At 36.7% G+C, this 21,337-nt stretch overlaps 2 protein-coding genes across 3 annotated transcripts; both read right to left on the bottom strand.

Annotated features, from left to right (window-relative positions):
* Positions 1–1,402: 1,402 nt before the first annotated feature.
* Positions 1,403–16,500, bottom strand: LOC149883616 (uncharacterized). Of its 2 annotated transcripts, none has more exons than XM_090098436.1 (4): positions 16,364–16,500; positions 13,576–14,260; positions 13,055–13,195; positions 1,403–3,341 (listed from the first exon to the last, which is right to left on the bottom strand). In XM_090098436.1, the coding sequence occupies exons 2-4, from the start codon at positions 14,234–14,236 to the stop codon at positions 3,067–3,069; spliced, it is 1,077 nt and encodes a 358-aa protein (XP_089954562.1). In that variant the 5' UTR covers positions 14,237–14,260; positions 16,364–16,500; the 3' UTR covers positions 1,403–3,066. The 2 variants fall into 2 exon arrangements, with proteins under 2 accessions (XP_089954562.1, XP_089954563.1); XM_090098437.1 differs by having other exon boundaries at positions 16,259–16,377.
* A 2,960-nt stretch (positions 16,501–19,460) lies between these two features.
* LOC149883615 (zinc finger BED domain-containing protein 4-like) lies at positions 19,461–20,217 on the bottom strand. Its single transcript, XM_090098607.1, has 2 exons — positions 19,920–20,217; positions 19,461–19,858 (listed from the first exon to the last, which is right to left on the bottom strand). The coding sequence occupies exons 1-2, from the start codon at positions 20,215–20,217 to the stop codon at positions 19,461–19,463; spliced, it is 696 nt and encodes a 231-aa protein (XP_089954733.1).
* Positions 20,218–21,337: the final 1,120 nt, after the last annotated feature.

The raw sequence follows: 21,337 nt of genomic DNA, 5'->3' as shown, positions 1-21,337 counted from the left end.
GAGAAAAACAAGGCAATTTTTCTAGATTTTTTTTTTAAGGCAGAGTTTGGTTTGGAGGTCAAAGAGACTGCCAAACTTAGATTCAAAAACTTTTGCGAGTCAGTTAATCAAGCTAAACTCTATTGACAACACGAAGAATCTTCAAAGGCTAAATAAGAGTCATTGGTAGCATTTTATCCTTCCGCTCTAGATTTGATGCTAATGATATGGGTGCTGCAACTGAATTTAATAATCCCAATATTGGTAAAGTCAGTGGTAATGATAAAGTCAGTATCGAAGTAGTAGTAAAGAGGACTCAATATTAGAAAAACAAGAGAGTTATGTTAAATGCAAAACTTGATATTAGTAATGCTGCTGTTATCAGACTTAGTAAGTCATCACCTTATACTTAATGGTCTATTGAAAGATATTATGAAGACAGGGAAACTTGATGAAGATTAAAACCACCTCTTATGTGGTAGCATGAAACTTTTTTTGTCCAAGAGCAAGCTAAAAAAAGCATCAAAGAAAATCAGGAAAATTAAGATAGGTTAGAACATGAAAATTCTTAATTCTTTAACTCTCTGTATCAGTTTATACAAACTCTGTTGCAAGCTTGAATGCCTTTTCTTAGCAGTTGTTGACCACATATGGCCAGCTAACAAAATCAAATAAGATTTTAAATTGATAGACAAAGCCCCAGAGAGATGCAGAGCAGTTTAGCCAAAGTTGATCTTTGTTCTTACTTCTATTTAAGAAACTGTAAATAAACTGTGAGTTTTTGCCAACCAAGGTAAAGTCCGGAGATTAAACTGGACACAAGTAGGGGAGTGTAAGTCCACTAGTCCATTATTATCGCCTCTTGGAAAGATTAAATTGAGAACTGCATATCTGCAAAATTATTCTTTAAGTTACTTATGATATCAAACATTACAAACGTTTACATATATATAGAATCATTTGCTGCATTCCAGTTTGTTTTAAACTTATTGAATATTAGATTGTCAGGAGCATAGAATTAACTAGTGCGATATTGTTCCCGAAAATTTTTGCAGGTCATAAAAATATCTTCTTCATGAAAACTGTTATACAATAGAATCCAGTGTATGACCGAACCTATAAATGTGTCAGCAGTAGGGGGCATGTTTTCAAATGTTAGTTATTGTTTTGTCAAAGCACCAACCCTTTTATTATTTCAAAGCTCAAATTCATCTAAAGGCTTATTAAAGTATCATATTGAGATTCTCCAGTACCTTGTAACATTGGCAGAATGCCAAAAAGTTTCAATCTCTCTGCCTTTTTGTACTCTTCAGAATGTATCCACCGAAAATCTTTCCATCAAAATTTGCAACAACTGGGTATTTACTTCAACGTGTCGCTTTTCTTACATCTATTTTGCAAATGATATGGTAGACTCAGAAAGTAAGAAATCTTATATATTTCATTAGAAGTAACTATTATATCTGAGAACAAATGCATCATAACTCTATCGTTCACAACTATTTCATTAATAGTGTTGGTTAAATCTCTAGAGTATATAAAAATGGTAATAAAATGTTATATAAAAATAACACGATAAAATTTGATAAAAAAAATTTATATTTATAATGCGCACAGGGTCATTGTTAAGCATGGACCAGGAATCTTCTTATGTTTCTATTGGGTTGGCAATTAAGTAATTTCGGTTTTTTAGTCATAAAAAGCATGCTTTATATTTTTAACGACCAGTTAGTCTTAATGTAGTTTGTTTTTTACATTTGATACAAAAACAAATTGAGTTACTTTAAAAGCAAGTATCACATGAGTACTTGTGTACATGTCAGCTGTGCATCAATTTCAAAATGGAGTGCAAAAATGAACATTTTCAGCACATTTTGCTTTTTTTTTTCCACAAAGGAAAGAAAACGACTGAAGCTCACAAAGAAATATGTAAAGTGTATGGTGTTGATTGTCTGATAGAGCGCACATGTCAGAATTGGTTTCAAAAATTTCGTTCCGGAGACTTTTCTCTCAAAGATGAGCAGCGTGCTGGCCGGCTTTCTGAAGTTGATGGAGATGAAATCAAAGTTATGGTTGAAGATGATTGTCGTATAACTGTTCGAGAGATTGCAGAGAGGTTGAATAAATCTCACACAACTATTGAGAAGCACTTGAAAAGTCTTGGACTTGTAAAGAAACTTGATGTTTTGTTACCTTATGATTTGAAAGAGATTCTCTTGACACAAAGAATTAACATTTGTAATATGCACCTTAAGCGCAATAAAATTGACCCTTTCTTGAAGCGAATCACTAATAGTGATGAAAAATGGGTTTTCTAGAAAAACATTATTCAAAAAAGATCATGGTGCAAGCAAGATGAACCACCACAAACCACATCAAAGCCTGAATTGCATCAAAAAAAGATCATGCTGTCAATATAGTGGGATTACAAATGTGTTGTGTATTTTGAGTTGCTTCCGAGGAACCAAACAATCAATTCTCAAGTTTACTATCGACAACTGATGGATCTGGATGAATCAATTGAGGAAAACCGGCCGGAATCGGTAATCGGAAAGGAATAGTGTTCCACCATGATAATGCAAGACCTCACACAACTTTAGCTACACGAGGAAAATTATTGAAGCTTGGTGGGGAAGTAATGCTACATCCTCCATAAAGCCTTAATCTGGCACCATCTGATTACCATTTATTTTTCAGTTTGCAGAATTTTTTGAATGATAAATCTTTCACAGATGATGATGACCTAAAATCACATATGGTTCAGTTTTTTGCTAATAAGGAACAGAAGTTCTACAAGCATTGAATCATGAAGTTGTTAGAAAGATGGCAAAAGGTCTTTAAGCAAAATGGAAAATATATAATTGATTAAAGATAATTCTTTGTATTGAAATACATGAGTTTGTTTCATATTATAAAACCAAAATTACTTAGTTGCCAACCTGATAGTTTTAGAAAAAATTATCCGTTTGAAAAGCAAATTGGTGTTTAGGTTACAAAGTTTTATGCTGTAAAAACTAAAAAAAAACTGATTTTTGTATATAAACCTAAGTGCATAATTATAATTAATATGATAAAAGATGTCTTTTTTTAATTCTCAACTTCATTTTTGGAATTTTCTGACTCTATTTCTTTAACTTTGTTTAGGGCTTCTTTCCAAAACAACAAACCAGACGCTTGTCCTGACATGCAACTATCTGTTTCAACCGCTGAAATTCCCCCCAAATAGTTGTAACCCGGTCCAATATTGTGATATTTCTTCAGATATCCAAATGCATCGTGAACAGCTGCGTGATGGGCCCAAGGTCCATCATCATCAAATAAAATGTTATGCAGTAAAGAAGAATCGCCTCGGCCAACCCTTCCTAAATTGAATTAGGCACAAAACAACTTTATACACCGTAACTTGTAGTAGTAAGATAGATGCGTTGGACTAGCCGAGAGCTTAGGGGGTAGACTCCGAGGTACCTTCAGGGATACTCTCTAAGTTACTTCTGAGGGGTGTCTTAAAGGTATCTTCGATTCCCTCGGAGGTATCCTCAGAGGCTTATGAGGGAACCTCTGAGGTAGTCTTTGAAGTACCCTCAGGAATACCCTCTAAGGTACCTCTGATGGGTACCATCAAAGGTTAATGGACAAGGCGTGGCCAGAAGTAACCCAGAAGTACCCCTCTGAGGCTTATGAGGAAGCCTTCTAAGATATCCTCTGGGGGTAGCCTCTGCGGTCTCTAAGGTAGCGAGAGAGCGGCAAGCTGGCAGGTGGCGAGCGGGCGAGCGTGTGTAAAAATAGGGTAGGCTCAGAAATTAGGGTCTGAGACTTGTCGAAACCGGTGGCTTAGTGAAGCTTAGGTGCCAACAAGTCAACGCTCTGGCTGTTTGCGGGGCCGGGCACTCGGCGCAGCCAGCGAGTAGTGAGCGATAGGGTTGACGATGTCTCTTAAGTAGCGGATCCAATAACGCAACCACCTTTGAACTTTGCAATAGCGTCTAGCACGATGAACGCGTTAACATCGACAAACAAGACTACAGACTCTGCACGAGTCATATTTATGGTAATACCGCCACCGTTGTTTCCCAGTTAAAAGCCAGGACCATACAGATGCTGATTGGTAGTGCTACGGAAGTTGATAGCGAGGAACTGACGCGTACCTGCATTCCAATCATTAGAGATATAGCTTGGGCGGATAATTCTTTGGTAAACATATTTGTTTCGGGAGAAGATATGTGATTTGTTCCAGAAAGACATCGGAAAGTTTCTTTGTACATTCTGTATAGTGACAAACCGTTTGAGTATAACAAACTGTTCCTCCCATCTATAGCTATGTTTATTCTCACGGAGTTGAGACTTGGGTCAGTCTTTTCTGGCTGGCGTGCAAAACTAACTGAGCTGGGGCAGGCAATAACAACGTATTTCAAACTATCACAAGCGATATTAACATCAAACAGCCAGCTGGTTAGCGTACTAATAGATTAACCCTCCTAATAACTTTTTTGTAAGCCAGAGCAAAGCGACCTTGCGCGCCGAGAGCTATTTCCGGAGATAGCGAGGCGTAGGAGACAGTCTCAAAGTCAAGAGCGATGTTATTGAGACTATATATAACAGTAGTTCCCGTATCAGTCAAGATGATGGCCTGAGATCGATCACTGAACACGGTCTTATACTCCAGATGGTTTCCAGATACTCCAGAAGGTTGAAAGGTGGAAAGGACCTCTACCTGTGACCATCTCAAAGTCGAGAAGTGTGCAGTACTTTGATGGATTCTTACCATTAGCGTTTGCTAAACTAGCATTTGCCCCGGTGGGGACAGCTTAGGATGAACCAGACCTGAGAAGGGTTTGATTACCCGGATCAGCCTGATCAACACATCCTTATATCTAGCGATCAGCACGCTGAAAGGTGATCATAAATGGGTCACGCAAAGCCCAGTAGTCCCTATAGGACTGAATACTTTGAAGTTCTTGACCCTGCATCCAAATGCCTAGCTTGTCTACTATGTTTCGACCAAGATTGCTTACAAAACGTGCTGTAAGGTCAGTACTCCTCGTAAGCGTCACATCATAGGCCAGGCGCACGGTATCAGGCACCATATACTTACTTAGGCTTGGGAATTGGATCAGCAATGTCTGACCCGAAGGGTTAGCTATTGAACTAACGTTTTGACTTGATATGGTTATCAATCTTTCATCGCGGTTGGCGTGCCGTGTCAGCACGTCTCTCGTGAGGTCAAACTGTGTGCCATACATGCTGGACAGAAAATCAATCTTGGTTAATGGAGATACAATGTTTGGATAATGATCCGACTCTCTAATAGAGACGTTGTAAAGATCTTTAAAGTTTTATGGAATTCCCTGAGAGTATTTCTTTGACAAGAGAAAATTAAGCAAAATTTATAAATGGTTATGTGAAGGGCGGGTATGAGGAGGAAACCAAATTTCTACCACCGTCCACACCTACTGAAAAAGTTATTATTCCAGATCAAAAGGGCTTCGAATGGATCAATAAGAAGTTGGGTGAAATAAAGGCTGAAGAGCTTAAGAGCGGCTTCTATAAAAGATTGAGAGAAGGTTATCGAAGGAACCCTAGCGTTGTTATCAACCCCGAATCTGTAAAAGGGAAATTTCTATTAAAAAAGTTGGGAGATTGTCTAGAATTCGTATTAGAGCGGGATATCAGATTTGGTTTAGACCCTTTGTTCATAACTATTGCAAGGAGTGATGGAGGAATCTTCAAACCCCTTGCTTGGAACAAAAGCAGTTTTGATTTTAAAATGAGAGGAATCTTGCTGACACTAGAGGTATTACTGAAACTAGAAAAATATCGTTAACAACAAATATCCTGTAGGGGATGGATGAGTTGAAAACTTGAGCACTTTCCGACCTAACTCCAGGAAATGCGAATTAAGTCACGAACAGTTTAGAAAACTTATCTAAGTTAGTTGAGGAAGATGGAGGAAATTCAACCATCTTTGATAGAGCATTTGACGAAGTGAGAGAATCGAGTCAGAAACTAGCTAAGGAGACTGATAAGGAGAATTCCTCAAAGGAGAATATTGAGAAGATTAAAAGAAAAATAAACGAAACAGAGATGGAAGAGATTGGAGAGAGGCATGAACTACTCGAACAACAGAGAGATAACCTTGAACGAGCAGAAAGTAAATATTCTGATGAGCAAAGTTAGGCATGAAGAGTCAGTTCCAACGGATAAGCGAATTAGTTGATTATGTCTCTTCTTCAAGTAGTGACCTCACATTGGGTGAAAAGATCAACCTAATATTTAGAGAACAGGGGATCACTATAGACGCGCTACTGACGACTATCGCCACTTCCATAGGCTGGTTAGTTAATAGTCTAGGTAAAGCTCCAACAACCGCTCCAGCTGTGGCACCACCTGGTCATGGTCCCAAGCTTCCAGGGCCTGAACCGATAGAAAAAGGAGTCATGGACAGGTTTAAAAATGGCTCGCTGAGAAGACTACTGAAGCATTACTGGCATACTCGGCTCCATTATTGCCTGGATCTTCCGAGTCGCAGCTAACGTTGTGGGCTTCCTCACTGAGAATCTTTGGCTCTCGTCGCTGGTGCTGGACTCATGATCGCGGCAGTAAACAAATATAACCGAAAAAGGAGTGTTAGAGAGAAGAAAAGATAAGGTAAATCGAGGAAATAGTTGTCGTCAGGGAACGATATAACATAGACCTACTAGAAAACTTCAAGACCTACATAAAACCTGGTACTGAGTTTATAGAGGTATTACTCCTAGGTTTAACGAACAGACCACCCTACTTCAGTGACAGTTGTTATCTTCGTAGAGGTAAATGCTACTATCATACACCTAATTTTAATGAAAAATTTGTGTATGTGCTAACTAGACCGCTTCCTCAAATTATCTTGGGAGTAGTAGATGTCAAACAGACAGATGAGGCATCCGTATTCACAAACGGTATTTCAGGGTGTCCGATAACAATTTCTGATATTGAGGCACCATCAGTCTACACTAACGCTGGTTGCTCGTTTAGGCTGGCGTATAGGAATGTCATACTGATATACCTGTTACTTCAACAACATATTTCCACCATGGAAATCGAACAACCCCCTCGAATCTGTTATTTATACAATCGTTGTAAATTTCGCAGAAAGCATGGCTACTGCAGCGTGTGGAGCCTCATAAAGACTCATTCATGAGGGCCTTATAAAGGTTCTACCTTTATTATACGGTTAGGAAGATTATCTGGCGTTTGGGGGTTGTGCTACCTAGTTCTAAAAACTTCGATGCATGGAAAGCTGAAATTGATACTTCAGCACTCAAGGAGATAAAAAAAGAATTTGAAGTTCCAGCACACTGGATGCTCAGGCGGAGTTTGTAAACGCCCTAGAAGTCTACATAGAACGCCCCAAAGACCTTGGTGCCAACATCACACGCTACCAGAGCATATTATTGAACTCATTTTCGCCCTTGTCCCAGGTCTATATCTTTTTCCAAGCGATCTCGGATTAAAGACCGAACCGATGCGATTGTACAACAATGAGCTACTCTAAGCACTGCCGTCTGCTCTCGGTTTTACGACAGGCATAACTGAACGCCTTAATCATGGGCGGTTCGGTGGCTGCCTTGTTGGGTCTCGCTATTTGGTACGTCTCGCACTGAATAGGCAAAAGTTTTTTTTTCAATTGTCGAGCGCAGCCTTTAAGGTCACACGTCTCGAACACGAGTATAGCTTTCGCTAGGACAACAGGAGTATTATCAGGCTCATGGAATTTAAAAATTATCTGGTCTATACAAGTGTTAGGCGGCATTTTCCGCCATTCCGGCGTACCATTAGAATCCTATGACACAAAGGGGGCTGTTTTATTGAGAACGGCAACATGGAGAACCTTGCAATCTTTACCCTGAAAAGTTGAACCACTCGAATTAACAACTTACTATGAGACTAGAAACATCATGTTTCCTGAGGGTGTCGCTAAAATTCTGGACAGTCGTATCTTCGAGCACTGCGAAATAATTATTGGCGAGGCTACCGTGCAAGTGACGCCGAGCGATGGACCACTGTTATAGACGGTGTGTACCTGATGCTTTCTCATGGCTTGGATTATGTAATGTCAGGCACCACTGATGTAATTGGAGAAGAATAACGCCGATCATACAATACCAACACACAATGTCCTAGAGAAAAGCTTTACCCGAAGTTTTCCAGCATCATGAGCGTGTCTTCCATAATATCATCAGCACCATCCGTGATCTCAGAGACGACACTGACGACACTATCGCCTACGGATAGATCTGCAATGAGATTCCAGATGGTCCTCCAGTGGATATATAAAATAGAGAAGCTCGCTGAAAATTACCGAATAATGACACCTGTCAGTAGATCAGTCTGGATCGCTATATCTGATAAGACTGATCTACTGACAGGTGTCATCGCAGCTAGTCTCGTAGCGTCTGGAATTGGCTCTTTCCCTGGAATTGTGATTGCGTGTGTCGGCGCAAAGTGCAGCATCATAAGCAGCCTATTCAGCGTCATTTGAAAAGCGTTACAAATCCTCTTCAAAGAGTTATCACACCCTATATACCCAATCTTGTGCGGCAGTAGCCTTCCTCCAGGAGACCATAAGCGCTGCCAACAATGATGGGGAATTTCCTGTCGAGAAGTTTAAGACTCTCGAAGAAAAATACAAAAAACGTCCGGCAGCGTGATAGATGGAAAACCCGAAACTCTCGTATACATCAAGTGATTGCTCGATATGAGGAATCCTTAGTAGTAGCCGATGATCTTAAAGAAATCACCTTTTGTCGTACGCGCCAGTCGTTAGCACGAAGCGCTCGCTCAACAACACTAGTCGTTGGTTCTTGTTGCTGGTTAACCTGGACTGGTACCTGTGTTAAGTACACCAAGGAACGGGATTCGACTGGTGCATCGGCCATGTTTCTGTCAATTTCGTAATTGCAAAATAAAGATGAGAGCTACAGCTCCTATGGCGAGCACTATATGGCTGGAGTCCGCAGTAAAGTTGTTAGTGAAGCACTGCTTCTTCAGCCTTCTTTCCTCAACTCTCTCACTTATTTCGCCACCAATATCCTGTTTTTTTTCTGGTTCTGCTCGCTCTTGTCTCATCCTTTTCATCCAATATTTTCGTGGCAGCGGTGGCGGCGATCTCCAGCTACTGTTTTTCCAAAGTCTCGAGAACCAGACACTGCTTTTCTTTTCGCGTAGTCGCCAATGCTTTCCCAGCCTTAACAACTGTCTTATCTTTTTGTTTTACGTTGACTGTCGGTAACTCTATCACATTTTATCGAATGTACAGCTGCAATAGACGTATCAGGTTCATCTAAATTCATTTTTTCAACAAACTGCTGATCGTGTTGAACAGACCAAGCTGGACGAGTTAAATCAACATGCTGAACGGTGCTCAACATCAAGTTCGACGGAGCTATACCTAAACCGAAACGGTGATATACTTCTCCTGAAAGAACACACAGCATGCTGCTGTACTAGGTTGTTATCGAGATCATTTTTTATGGCAGTGTGATCACCCACGGGAAAAATCTCTTGACAAGATCTGTGTATGCTGACGTTGCCATTTGGCTTAGCTCGGTGCCCATACTCCTGACCATTCTTGCGGTATATTCCGTGTGCACAGCAGTCACCTCATCCGGATCCATCTTAGTGACACCGTCATGCGGTAGTTTCCTCCCAATCAGTTTTTTACTGTTTCAATTGTTAACAGCAGCGGCCATCCAACTACGATAGAGCTCCACAGAGCTGTCTTTGCGTGTCTCTGGACTAACCCAAATTGATGAGTCCGAGCCATCCCTAATCAGTTCTTCTAGGATCTCCGCCATTAATAACTTTACGATATGTTTGTATAGGGTCTTCCTCCGAGTTACTACACAAGTTAGGCCTGATATACAGATAATCAGCAAACACTATGGGAAGACGCACGAAATCATAGCAGCTCGACAACCTTATCATCATAGGTGAATATCAGTGTAGTGGCATATCGTCTGGAATTAAGATGCGATTGGATCTCATCAACTTTAGACGATTCTATACCACCCCCATTCTTATCAACTATCTGGATGGAGGAGCACCTGTCTTTTAATGGGAGAATCGCCACAGCACTCAACTGGTCTCTCAAAAGCCTGGGCACTGCCGTGTACCTTTGTGTAATGATCCACAGGTTGTGCTTGATGATGCGCCCGCTTATGGCAAGAGCGGGGACTTTTGGGAGTCTATATCCTTTTCCGTAATACTGCCAGCGATAATAAAGATGCACTCTTCTGCAGCCATTTTTTCGGAAAGAACCTTGAGAGTTTTCTGGCTGCCGATGTGCTCTATGGTTTGTAGCTTTACTATGAGAAATTTTTTGTCGCGCATCAGCTTGGAGGTAAGGTAAGGGTTGTTCCTCTCCAGAGTTGGGCATATCAAAATTTTTAAGGCGTTGGGCCGGCGATCAACTAGACATATGCAGAGCTCTGTCTTACTTGTGTTCGTCGCGTCAGCATAAAGAAGATGACCTTCTATCGGATTCACCATTCCAATTAGTGGTGCCCAACCTTTCTAAAAAGTTGACCACCAAATAGACTATTTTGTGAGTATAAATATTATAGTTGTAGTGAAGTTGCGCGATGCCCCTGTCCCTAGCATGTCTGTGTTTTTTGGCATATTTTGAGAAACTATGACTCTGATGGTGTGTGTAAGTTTATCAAGGACTAACCCTCACGATGGAACATTTGATTGAAGTCGGGCTCTTTAAAGAACAGACAGACATCTGGGCTGTTCCGCAGTACTTCCCACTCGTGTAGCGATAATTCGGAACCTTGTCACCATTTAGGGGTTTCTCTCAGATGAAGCAGTCTGTCTTTTCCTCATAGGAGCGCCGATCCCCCATCTCATCGTTCTGCCCCGGCTTTTGAATATTCCATCCGTCTTTCCCAGCTCTGCTCGTAGGCTATCTAGCAAATGCTCCACCGCACCCTCACCGCGATACAAGAAAAGGATCTGGTTCAATAAAAGATGAGTCAAGCTTTTTCTGGGTTGGCTGGGGTGCCTTTTATGGGTATGTTGAGAAACGTATCTGTTTATAGGTATTCACAAATTTTAGTGTATTGTTACCAACCACCGGCATCACAGTCCTCTGAGGTTTTCTCCCGATACCTAGAAAACCCTTTCTGTGAGCCTCCGGAAGGTCCGCTCTTGAGAACACAAACAGGTATCGCCGGGAAGGGTTCTTCGACGCCGTACATTTTATAGGGTTCACTTGCTCAAATTTTTAAACATCTGCAACCCTCACCGGAAAATCAATCCCTGTGAAATTTTAGTCACCCAGTTGCTGACTGTACCTACTCATACGGTCTGTATGAAACTTCGCTGGATAGGATGGCCTACTCAAAGCATCTGTTATCCCTATTCTTCACGTTGATGATAAATCGTTTGGGAATGTATGATGGCGTCTCGATGTAGCAAGAGCCGCGAAATGTGCGATACTCGGCAGTACCAATGTTTAGCGACTCACAGCTAACAAGTCTCCAGCCAGATCCTTCTTCACATACGCTTCCAGCCGGTCAATGATCTTTTCCCTCTATCTTACGAGCATATTTGCGATACCATTTATGATTGGTATCGTGTCACTCCTCAAGTAAATGGTTTTCCTAATAGTCTCCACCCTATCATCACCATAGATACTGCCGACAGTGAAGCTGTCCTTTTCCAGTTGAGCTCCAAAGATAAGCTAGACTTTCCGCATTCCTCCCTTAATCTCCTTTTCCAACACTTTACGGATGCGGGGAGCCATGTCGATCAGAAGCGCTGACGCATCTGATCTTCTCTCATTCCCTGATGAGATGATGGCTCTGTAGTCCTTGAAAAACTTCTTATCCTTATAGATGGTAAAGGTTTGCGGATCTTCAGGTGCCTCTCCCAAGGTTTCATCCCATTCCCATCCTGACTCTCTGAAGAACTTGATCACATCTTTGTCGCTAATCGTTTGAGATGGAGTCTCAAATATCTGATTAGGGATTGTCTCAGTATGGGTCTTGACAAATTTTGAGGTTGAGATTCGGGTGTAGTCTCAGCATCAGCTATTATGTCTAGTCTGGGCTTAGGTAGAGCTGCTTTTAGTGGTAGTGGTGGCTTAGTTTTAGGCTTTGGTGGTAGTGGGAGTTTGGATATGACTTTCGATGCTCGAAGTTGTTTGGGTGGTTCGGTTTCCCTATTCTGTGGTAGGAGGTTCTTGCAAGCCTCCAAAAAATCGTTAAATTATTTTTCTCTCGAACAGGCCTATGAGGTCCTCCTCAGTGAAAGCTTCCATGTCGGATGATCAATATCGTAAAATAACTATAATCTCAAAATGAAAAAAATATTGCTCGCTCTGAACCTTGACCACAAAACAACCATGAACCCTATCGCTAGACACGCCGAGTGCCTTCCCCTGCGAGCAGAGAGAGCGTTGACTTGTTGGCACCTAAGTTTTGCCAAGCCACCAGTCTCGACAAGTCTTAGCCCCTAACCGCTGGGCCCACCCTATTTTTACACACGCTCGCCTGCTCATCGCCCGCTCGCCACACACCCCGCTTGCCACTCGACAGCCCGCTCGCCACCCGCTCGCCGCTCACTCACTCGCTACCTCAGAGACCCAAGAGACTATCCCCAGAATCTATCTCAGAGACTGCCTCATAAGCCTCAGAGGGGTATCTCTGAAATACCACTGAGGTACCCTACTGAGGTACCTCCGAGGGTTGATAAAACGCTAGCAGCTGACGGCGGGCCCTCCGGGCTACGCCTTATTCCATTAAGCTGTGATGGTACACATCAGAGGTACCATAGAGGGTATTCCTGAGAGTACCTCCGAGACACCTTAAAGGTACTCCTCTGAAGTAACTCCGAGGGTATCGGAGATACCTAAAAGGACCCCTCAGGGGTATCTTAGAGGGTTTCCCTGAGGATACCTCGGAGTCTACCCCCCTAAGCTCTCGGGTGGTCCAACGCATCTATCTTACTACTACTTAACTAAGTATATACAACCTTATTGTATATATCGAAATATGATATACAAATACGTCATTTTTAACTGAAAAGATTTTACCTGTTGTGGGGTTCAACAAAACGCCAAAGACAGGATCTAGAGGACCATAATCTTCGGCGACAAAATCGGCAATGACTTTTCCAGATATCAGTTGTTGAAGAGTTCCCCAATAATCTTTGTGATTTAAAACAGCAACTTCCCCTAAAACAAGTTTTTATTTGCAGCACTTTTTTTTGTTGCTATCTACAAATTTTTAAAGTATAGAAGCAATATACTGTGTTAATTAAACGAAAGAAACTCATTACTTTGAAAATCTTCTTTTTTTTTTTCAAAGCTTAAAGCTATATTCAAAGTTGTTATTTTTTGTTTCGTGAAAGGTTGTGACAAGTTAAATGTTATTTGTTTTGTCACAACCTCTTCGTAACAGATTTGTTATTGAGTAGATTTTATTACAAAACAAAAAGACTATCAGTTGTAAACTTAGTTTGATCACGTAATGTCCAAAGCTTTCATGATTAATTATTTTAAAATATTTTTTACGATCAAAAAACTTAGAATATAATGAAATAAGCAACAAAAACCTGAACGGGATTTGTAAATTTGAAGAAACTTCTCTGCATCTTTTTTGAAGCGCTCTTTGTCTTTTATTCTTCTAAACTCTATTAACTTCTCAACATAGTAAGAAAATGGATTTGTTACATCAGTTGGTAAACCACCAGCCATCCAACACCAATTCCATTCCAATCTAAGAAATTCGTCTAAACTTTCTAAAAGATCTGCTAAAGTTTTATGTTTAGGTTCCATTGTTTGATCGACTACTTTCGGTTGATTTTCCATCTTATTTAATTTGCGTGATATTCGCTCGCGGCTGTTTACTAATTCCACACAGTAATCAACAATAGATTTATTTTTCAGACTCAACCATTTCGGAACATTAATATCATTACTATCCAAAACTGGAGCTGATTCTTCTGCGGATAAAAGTCTCTCTCTAGATTCTTGATCGTTGGATTCTTTTGAGCACTCTGTTTTTATGCTGAAATCTATTTGATCAATTGGCTTTTCTTCTATAATAGAAATTTGTATGTAATCTTCAAACTGATCTTCTGATTTGTAAGTAATTCCGTCAATACTTTTTGAAACTTCGCTGGAGACTTTTACGGACGTTTCATTGTTACTTGTCAAATCCGGGTTCTTTTTTTTTTTGCTCGAATTTGAAAACATTAAACCAAAACACCCCATTATTACAAATTGCTTGATAATGGTCTAATGAAAAAATAGTAATATTGATTAGAAATGGTGACAACTTCTAATTTGTAGTGATACGTTCTGCCTACCTGTTTTATTAAAATAAAAAAAAGTTACGAATGGTAATAAAAATCTTTAATTAAGACATTCTTCAATGCCTTTCTTTATCTGTGCTTTCTTCATGTAAAGAAATTACATCGGCCTTACAAATTACTTTTCAATTGAAAATTTGCAATTAAATTGCTTTTGCAAACACAAAGAGGAAAGTAATTTTTATATTTTCTGCTACGCAATTAAATTTCAAACAAGTAAGGGTTGCAAAAAGATTTATTCTTTTTTACAAACGATGTAATCCTTAATCCTAAATCTAGTGAACCCTATATTTAGTAAACTACTAATCCAAAATTTCTAATCTCTTTAGGCTTTTAAAAGATAGTAGAAATAATGAACGTATCAGTTTTTTAACTTAATTATTTTCTTTTAACAAATATTTCGATAAATTTTTAAGCTATTTAAACAGGCATCAAGATCAACATTTTTGTATTAATACAAAACCAAATAAAGTTTAATTCATGAAAATTTTTGATGTTGGTTTAAAGTATGTGAAAGGAATGAAAATGTGCACGATATTGTATAACGTACATGTTGTTAATATAATACAGGCCAGTCTTTTATCATTTTCAAACTTACAGCAAATGAACAAACAATAATGTGTATTATTAAGATATTTGCATAATCATTATGCTTGTTATTATAATTTTTGTAAAATCTTTGTAAAATTTTATTAAATATGTGAAAGGAATGAAAATGTGCACAATGTTGCTCGTATTTTACACAAGTCTTTTACAGCTTTCAAACTTACGGTAGACGAAAGAACATCTATGAACGAACATATTTGTATGTATAATAGAAATATTTACATAAATATTATGCTTTTAATTAGGATTTTAGTAAAATCATTGAAAAGTTATCAACGTTTTCAATTAAGTATTTAAATAATTGAATTTTTAAATTCTTATAAAATAATGATTACGTAAGAGTTGCTAGCTACAATTTATTTTCGTATAGTTAGTGGCGCATGTTAATACTTCTGTTAAAATGAGTAATTTTACCTGCTCTACATAAAAATAAAATAAAAAGTTGATTTTGGAGCTTCTTGTTGTATTCCAGAATCTGTATTTTAATGTATTTAACGAACCTCAAGGAAAGAAGTCAGGCATTGGATTGTTTAAAACTTCCAATGACACGCTGCTCGTCGTAATAAGTGATCGAAAAAATTATTTCTCAACTTAGTGTGAAATTTAAAAAGGACACAGCTTTAGTATGCGAGCTTCATTTTAAAGTTGAAGATATTCAATTTTTAGCAAAAAGAACGAAATGAAAGAATCCTGCTTGAACAAAATCACAGGCATTATATAATAATTACAGGTAATATCAATTTGGTACAAACATTTGTTCTGAACATCAATTGTTATCAATGTTTACGAAAATGTTTTGGTATCAAATTGATATTTGATAGAATACCAACGTTACTGAGTTTTAAAAAAATTAGGTTTCCTATCATTTTCAAAAAATAATTAAGACGAACTTGCATAACACGTGATCAATAACAATAAAAACTTTAAAACCTAATTTAAAGTTTAATTTAACGCGTGGACATTTTGTATCGTGGACATCGTGTATCGTAACGAGTACCAATATTTTGGAAGATTTTAAGTCGAATATCAATGTCGCACCTTTCCATTTTTTAAATTTTTTTTTTTTTTTTACAGATATTTCTCTAAGAACCTGTATAAATATTGCAGCAGTTTGTTTCAGGATTAAAAATATATATATATTTAAACATAAAAAATGTTTCTGTTTTAGAAAAAAACAGAAACACATTTTTTATGTGAATTATTTATAAAAAATAGTAAACTTTTTAGCATTTTTTATCTTTAACATAAATAAAATTAAAAACACACACACACAAAGATAAAAATTGCTTTTAAGGAACAATTAATTGTTTGTACTTACGTTTCAGCAGAAGAAGAGTTGTTTTTTTTTTGTTTTTTTTTTCATTAACTGAAATGTTATACAAACTCAAAAATAAGGAACAATATTTTTGTTAAAAATACTCACTGGGAAAAAGTCTTATTATCGATGGTTCTTTTTTTATCTAAACGTTCTCCATTAAACCAGTTAAGCACGTTAACAGCGCACAAACAATAAACAGTTTCAGGGCCTTGGTAATTCATAAGCTTAAAACAGACAACCATTCACGATTTTAATAAAACTTTGCTTTTGTTAACAGATTATCTAGTTTACAACAAACTAATGCAACGTAAATTATAACCTGTGAAGAAAATTATACGTACGAAAAAAAAAATCTACCTAGCCTACGATTTTTGTAAATTCAATTTCTTACTTAAAGGTTATGGGCATTCACAAAAAGTTTAATAGTTAAAAAAAAAAGTTTTTAAAGTTTAAAAGTTATAATGATTAACAGTTTGTTTTTTTATTAATTTAAATCATTTTTGTAAACTTTCATGTCGATATCCACTGCATCTTAATCGCAAAGCAGTTTAGATGCAACTATCGGTCACTCAAACTTTGATTCTTTTTGACCGTGATATGTTAAATTAAACTCAGATTCAAATTTTTTCTTAAAAACCCATTTTTTTATTTGCATACATTGGGGGAAAAAGAATTTTCTTATATGTGATGTTATATATAAGACCTGACCTTAATCTCTTAATAAGCGAATTGTCTGACATTTAAGACCAATTTAAAAACGCTATTTTGCAATAAAGCGCGAACTAAAAGGTTATTGTTTTGTTTTTTTTAGCTTAAAACGTTTCACATTGGTCACATTAATTCGGATTTTAATATTTTCTTGCCGGTGTTGCGTTAAAAAAGTTAGTCGTTAAAAAAGTTTATTAAATGTGAAATCTGCGCATGCGCAAAATCATTAAAACTTTTTTAACGCCTTACGGCGTTAAAAAAGTTTGCCCGTTAAAAAAGTATTCAAAATGGTACCGTCAACCGGGGTAACTTTGGTCGCCGGGGTGACTTTGTTGACCGGGGTCAATTGTTGATTTTTTTTTAAATTCCTAAAATTTAACAAAGATAACATGTTTTAATTTTGTTAGAGATTCCAACAATATATATCGACTATTATATCAACAATTTTGGTATATCAACAGTTTTTGTGAATATAGCACAGTTACTTCGTAGACTACATTGAGTTTATTTTGGCATCTTTTGACACTTCTGATACATTTATTAAACCATTTGAATTCTTAGCCGGTGAAAATGCCGAGGAAATATAAGCGAAAGCGTGGTTCAAGAGCATATGCAACTTCATACAATCAAGAAACGTTGTCCAATACTATAAAAGAATGTTTAACTGGAAGAATAAGCGTGAGAAAGGCTAGTCGACAGTTCGGAATATACGCTTCCCATTTGCTTCAACCGCTGGATGTTGCTGTTTTCCGTCCGCTAAATATAGAAACGCGCATCAAAAAATCAATACCAAAAAATCAGTTCCTCGGTCTTCTTGCTCTACTGCAACGTCAATTGAAAAGCGATAATTTGAGATCTGACTTCAAGGCTAGTGGAATATTCCCCTTCGATAAAGAAATGGTCATGAAGCGTTTGCCACAGGTTAACAAAGACATTGGAGGAGGTACCGGTAGTACTGTTAAGGAAGTATTCAGTGAAGATATAGGTCTATTAGTGAAACATTGTGGACAGGATGGGAAAACAAATCGCACCAGAGGGAAAAAGATCACACCTGGCAAAGCGATAACACCGAAAGATCTGGTGAATAACACAACTCCTACCACATCAAAGAATAACACCAAGAATAACAGTAACACCAAGAATAACAAGAAAAGGGCAAGAGTTGAACAAGTGTCATCATCCTCAGATTACGGTAATGACCTACTAGAAAATGACTTTTAATGACTTTTGCACAATAACAGGGAGCTAGTTGCAAAATTTTTTGTCCATTTAAATGTTCTTTTCATGTTTCTCTAAGTGTTTAAGGACTGATGATTTTTTTTCATGATAAAAACCTGGGGTAACATTGGCCACTTTTCGGCGTTTAAAAATAAGTATTTGTAATAAAAAATTAAAAAAATAAGTATAGAGGCCTATAGCCAAGACCTATAATGTTATTACCACAAGAGAAAACTGTAAAAAATTAATAAGATTCAGAGATGTTTAAGAAAAACTGCCAAAACTGACCTAAGTTACCCTGGCTAACGATACTCTTTAATTTGCGCAACCCTCAAATCCACAACAGAATATGCTTTGAAATTTTGATTAAGGCATTGGGAGGCATTCTTTTTTTATTTTTGAGCAAAAGCTCTCAAAGAGAGTTGCAATTATTTTTTCCAAATTTTTTTTCCCTGTAATTTTCTAATTCTACAAAGTTATACAATTTTCATGACATTTTTTTTTTCATTTGACCTCCTCATAGTATCAAAGCTTTTAAACTCCTAAATAAATTATATTTCATGAAAAAATAGAACATAGATACTCACTTCTAAAAGAATTATACTATACTAATTATAGTAATATATACAAAATCAAATATTTTTAAATTCTCATATTATAGTTCAGAAATATTAACATTTCACCATGAGCTCCTGTTAAGCTATATCTCTTTGCAGTATATACATTTCCACCTATACTAAAAAGTCTTTCACTCTTCACAGAAGACGGTGGGCAGCTTAAATACTTTAAAGCAAGCTTTGCTAATAGTCGCATTTTGGTTTTCTGTGATTTCCACCACAACAAATGATTGCTTTCTTTGTCAATAAGGTCTTCATTTGAGTAGTGTTGAATTTTGTTTAATAAAGTTTCATTTGAAATTAAAGTTTGTGGTTGACCAATTTATTTAGAATTAAATCCTACAAGTTCTTCGAAGCAATTGTCAAAACCCATTTCTACTATATCTTTCTATTCATTTAGTACTGTACCATTATTTTCATATTCTGAGTCAATATTTTCAATGTCACAAGCTGCAGACCAATCATTTTCAGTAACTTTGATGTTTTTTATATTTTCATGGGTTTTAATAAGTTGAATGTTTATGTTCTCAGTACTTATTTTAGCAGCTGAAAAGGTGTTTTCATTTCTGAACATTTTTAATTTGAATCTGGGATCAAGAAATATTGACAAGATGATGTTATAGTTATCAGTATATTGTTTGAAACAATTCTCCATTGAATTAGTTGTCATCAATTAAAGCTTTATTAATGAAATGTTTCAAAAACTGTATCTGTGGTATAATATCTGAGACAATAGAATTCCTTTCACTCAAGGGAACTCTTGTTTTGTGGAAATCTTTTAGCAAAACACAAAACTGTCCAATAATCATCCATTTGTTTGCATTTAATAAAGGAAGCTTACCATTTTCAAGTGCATATATGGTTAGAGTTTTCCTTTGTTCATAAATTAGTTCTAACATATGACAGGTACTATTCCACCTTGTTGGAACATTTTGAATAAGTTTGTGCTTAGGAACATTGATTGCTTCTTGAAGAGCTTTAAGTTTAGAGCAGGCTTGGGGAGAATGGCTAAAATGCCCAACAATTGAATGCCAGTTTGCAATGACATTCTTGACAACTGTTTGTTCAAATTACACTCATTAATTACTAGTTGCAGTGTGTGTAAAAACAAGGCGTACTATCATATGGGCTATCTTTAATAGCCTTAACAATATTTGTACCATTATCTCTAGCTATTAAATGAATTTTTGAAGGTGATATTTTAAATTCAGCCATAATATCTTCAATCAATTCAGCAATATTTGCTACGGTATGCCTCTCAGGAAAAGGAGCTACTCTAAGTACAACAGTTTTCTGATTAAATGTATTGTCTAAACAGTGACCTGTCAGGCTAATGAAGCTTTTATTTGAACTACTGGTCCATATATCAGTAGTAAAGCTTATGAATTCAGCAACTGAGTAAACATGGACAGCCATTTTTAACATAAAGTTTAAAATAATTTCAGCAACTGAGTAAACATTGACAGCCATTTTTAATATAAAGTATACACTAATTTTTATTATTTTACATACCCTAATGAAACAATGCAACTTTTTTAACGTCTAATTTCATTCCCTAACGAACCTCCTTTGACCATACTGCGCATGCGTAACGTATGTGCAGAACTATTTGTTAACTTTTTTAACGACTAACTTTTTTAACGCAAAACCGGTGCACAGTGGAAAATAAAGGTGTGTTTCGGACCAAAAATCGATAACTTTTTTGTTACTAAAAATAGAGATTTGAAATTTTGCACAAATGTAAAGTAGTATATGACGCTTCTTGAGAAATACTTTTTATAAGAATTTTTTGTAATACAATATTAAAAATAAATAAATAAAAATCAAAAACTTCAAAATTGGCAGTTTGTTAATTTACACTTTAACACAATGCTTTACAAATATATGAAAATACCTTAAAATTATTAAAAACTACGAAAAATACATAAAGTGCTTACCTACTAATTATAGAAATATTTAAGACAGTTTCTTAATAACAATTTTTAAATAGTTGTTTTTATGAAATAATGTATAGGTATATTAAGGTGGTACCAGGGTAAAGGTAACTTTTTAACAAGAAATTGAAAACTATTAATAGACTTTAGCTCTTTTCTATTAATGAACAAAAAAAATATATAAAACAGTAGCCAAAAAAAAAATAAATAGTGATGACGTCATTAATTATGTGCATAATTAGTGTTATTTTACCCCCAAACCTTCTTATTCTTTCATCTAATATAACTAACTCAAAAAGAGTCAAAACTGCTTGAAAATTTGAACATGAATTCTTTAATGTATTTAGAATGTTGTCTATGAAACAGAATTTTTTAAAACATTTTTAATTTTACCAGGTTGACATTCGAACTTTAAGATATAAAATTAAGGGAAGTTTGGGACAAAAGCATGATAAAAATGAGTTTTAAATAAAAAATAACAAAAATTTGCTTCATAGACAACATTCGTAATATGTTCATCTTTAAATCTGCAAAATTTCAGCCCATTATCTATTTTCTATGAAAACTTATTTTTTCTGAAAAATTGAGATTTAGCGAGAAAA

Source organism: Hydra viridissima, unplaced genomic scaffold, assembly GCF_058129835.1.
Source record: "Hydra viridissima isolate aposymbiotic clone 2 unplaced genomic scaffold, HvirCarnegie_v1 scaffold_9, whole genome shotgun sequence".
Classification (NCBI taxonomy): domain Eukaryota; kingdom Metazoa; phylum Cnidaria; class Hydrozoa; order Anthoathecata; family Hydridae; genus Hydra; species Hydra viridissima.
Note: the sequence above shows the minus strand (reverse complement) of the source record. Positions and strands in the feature narration are given on the sequence as shown.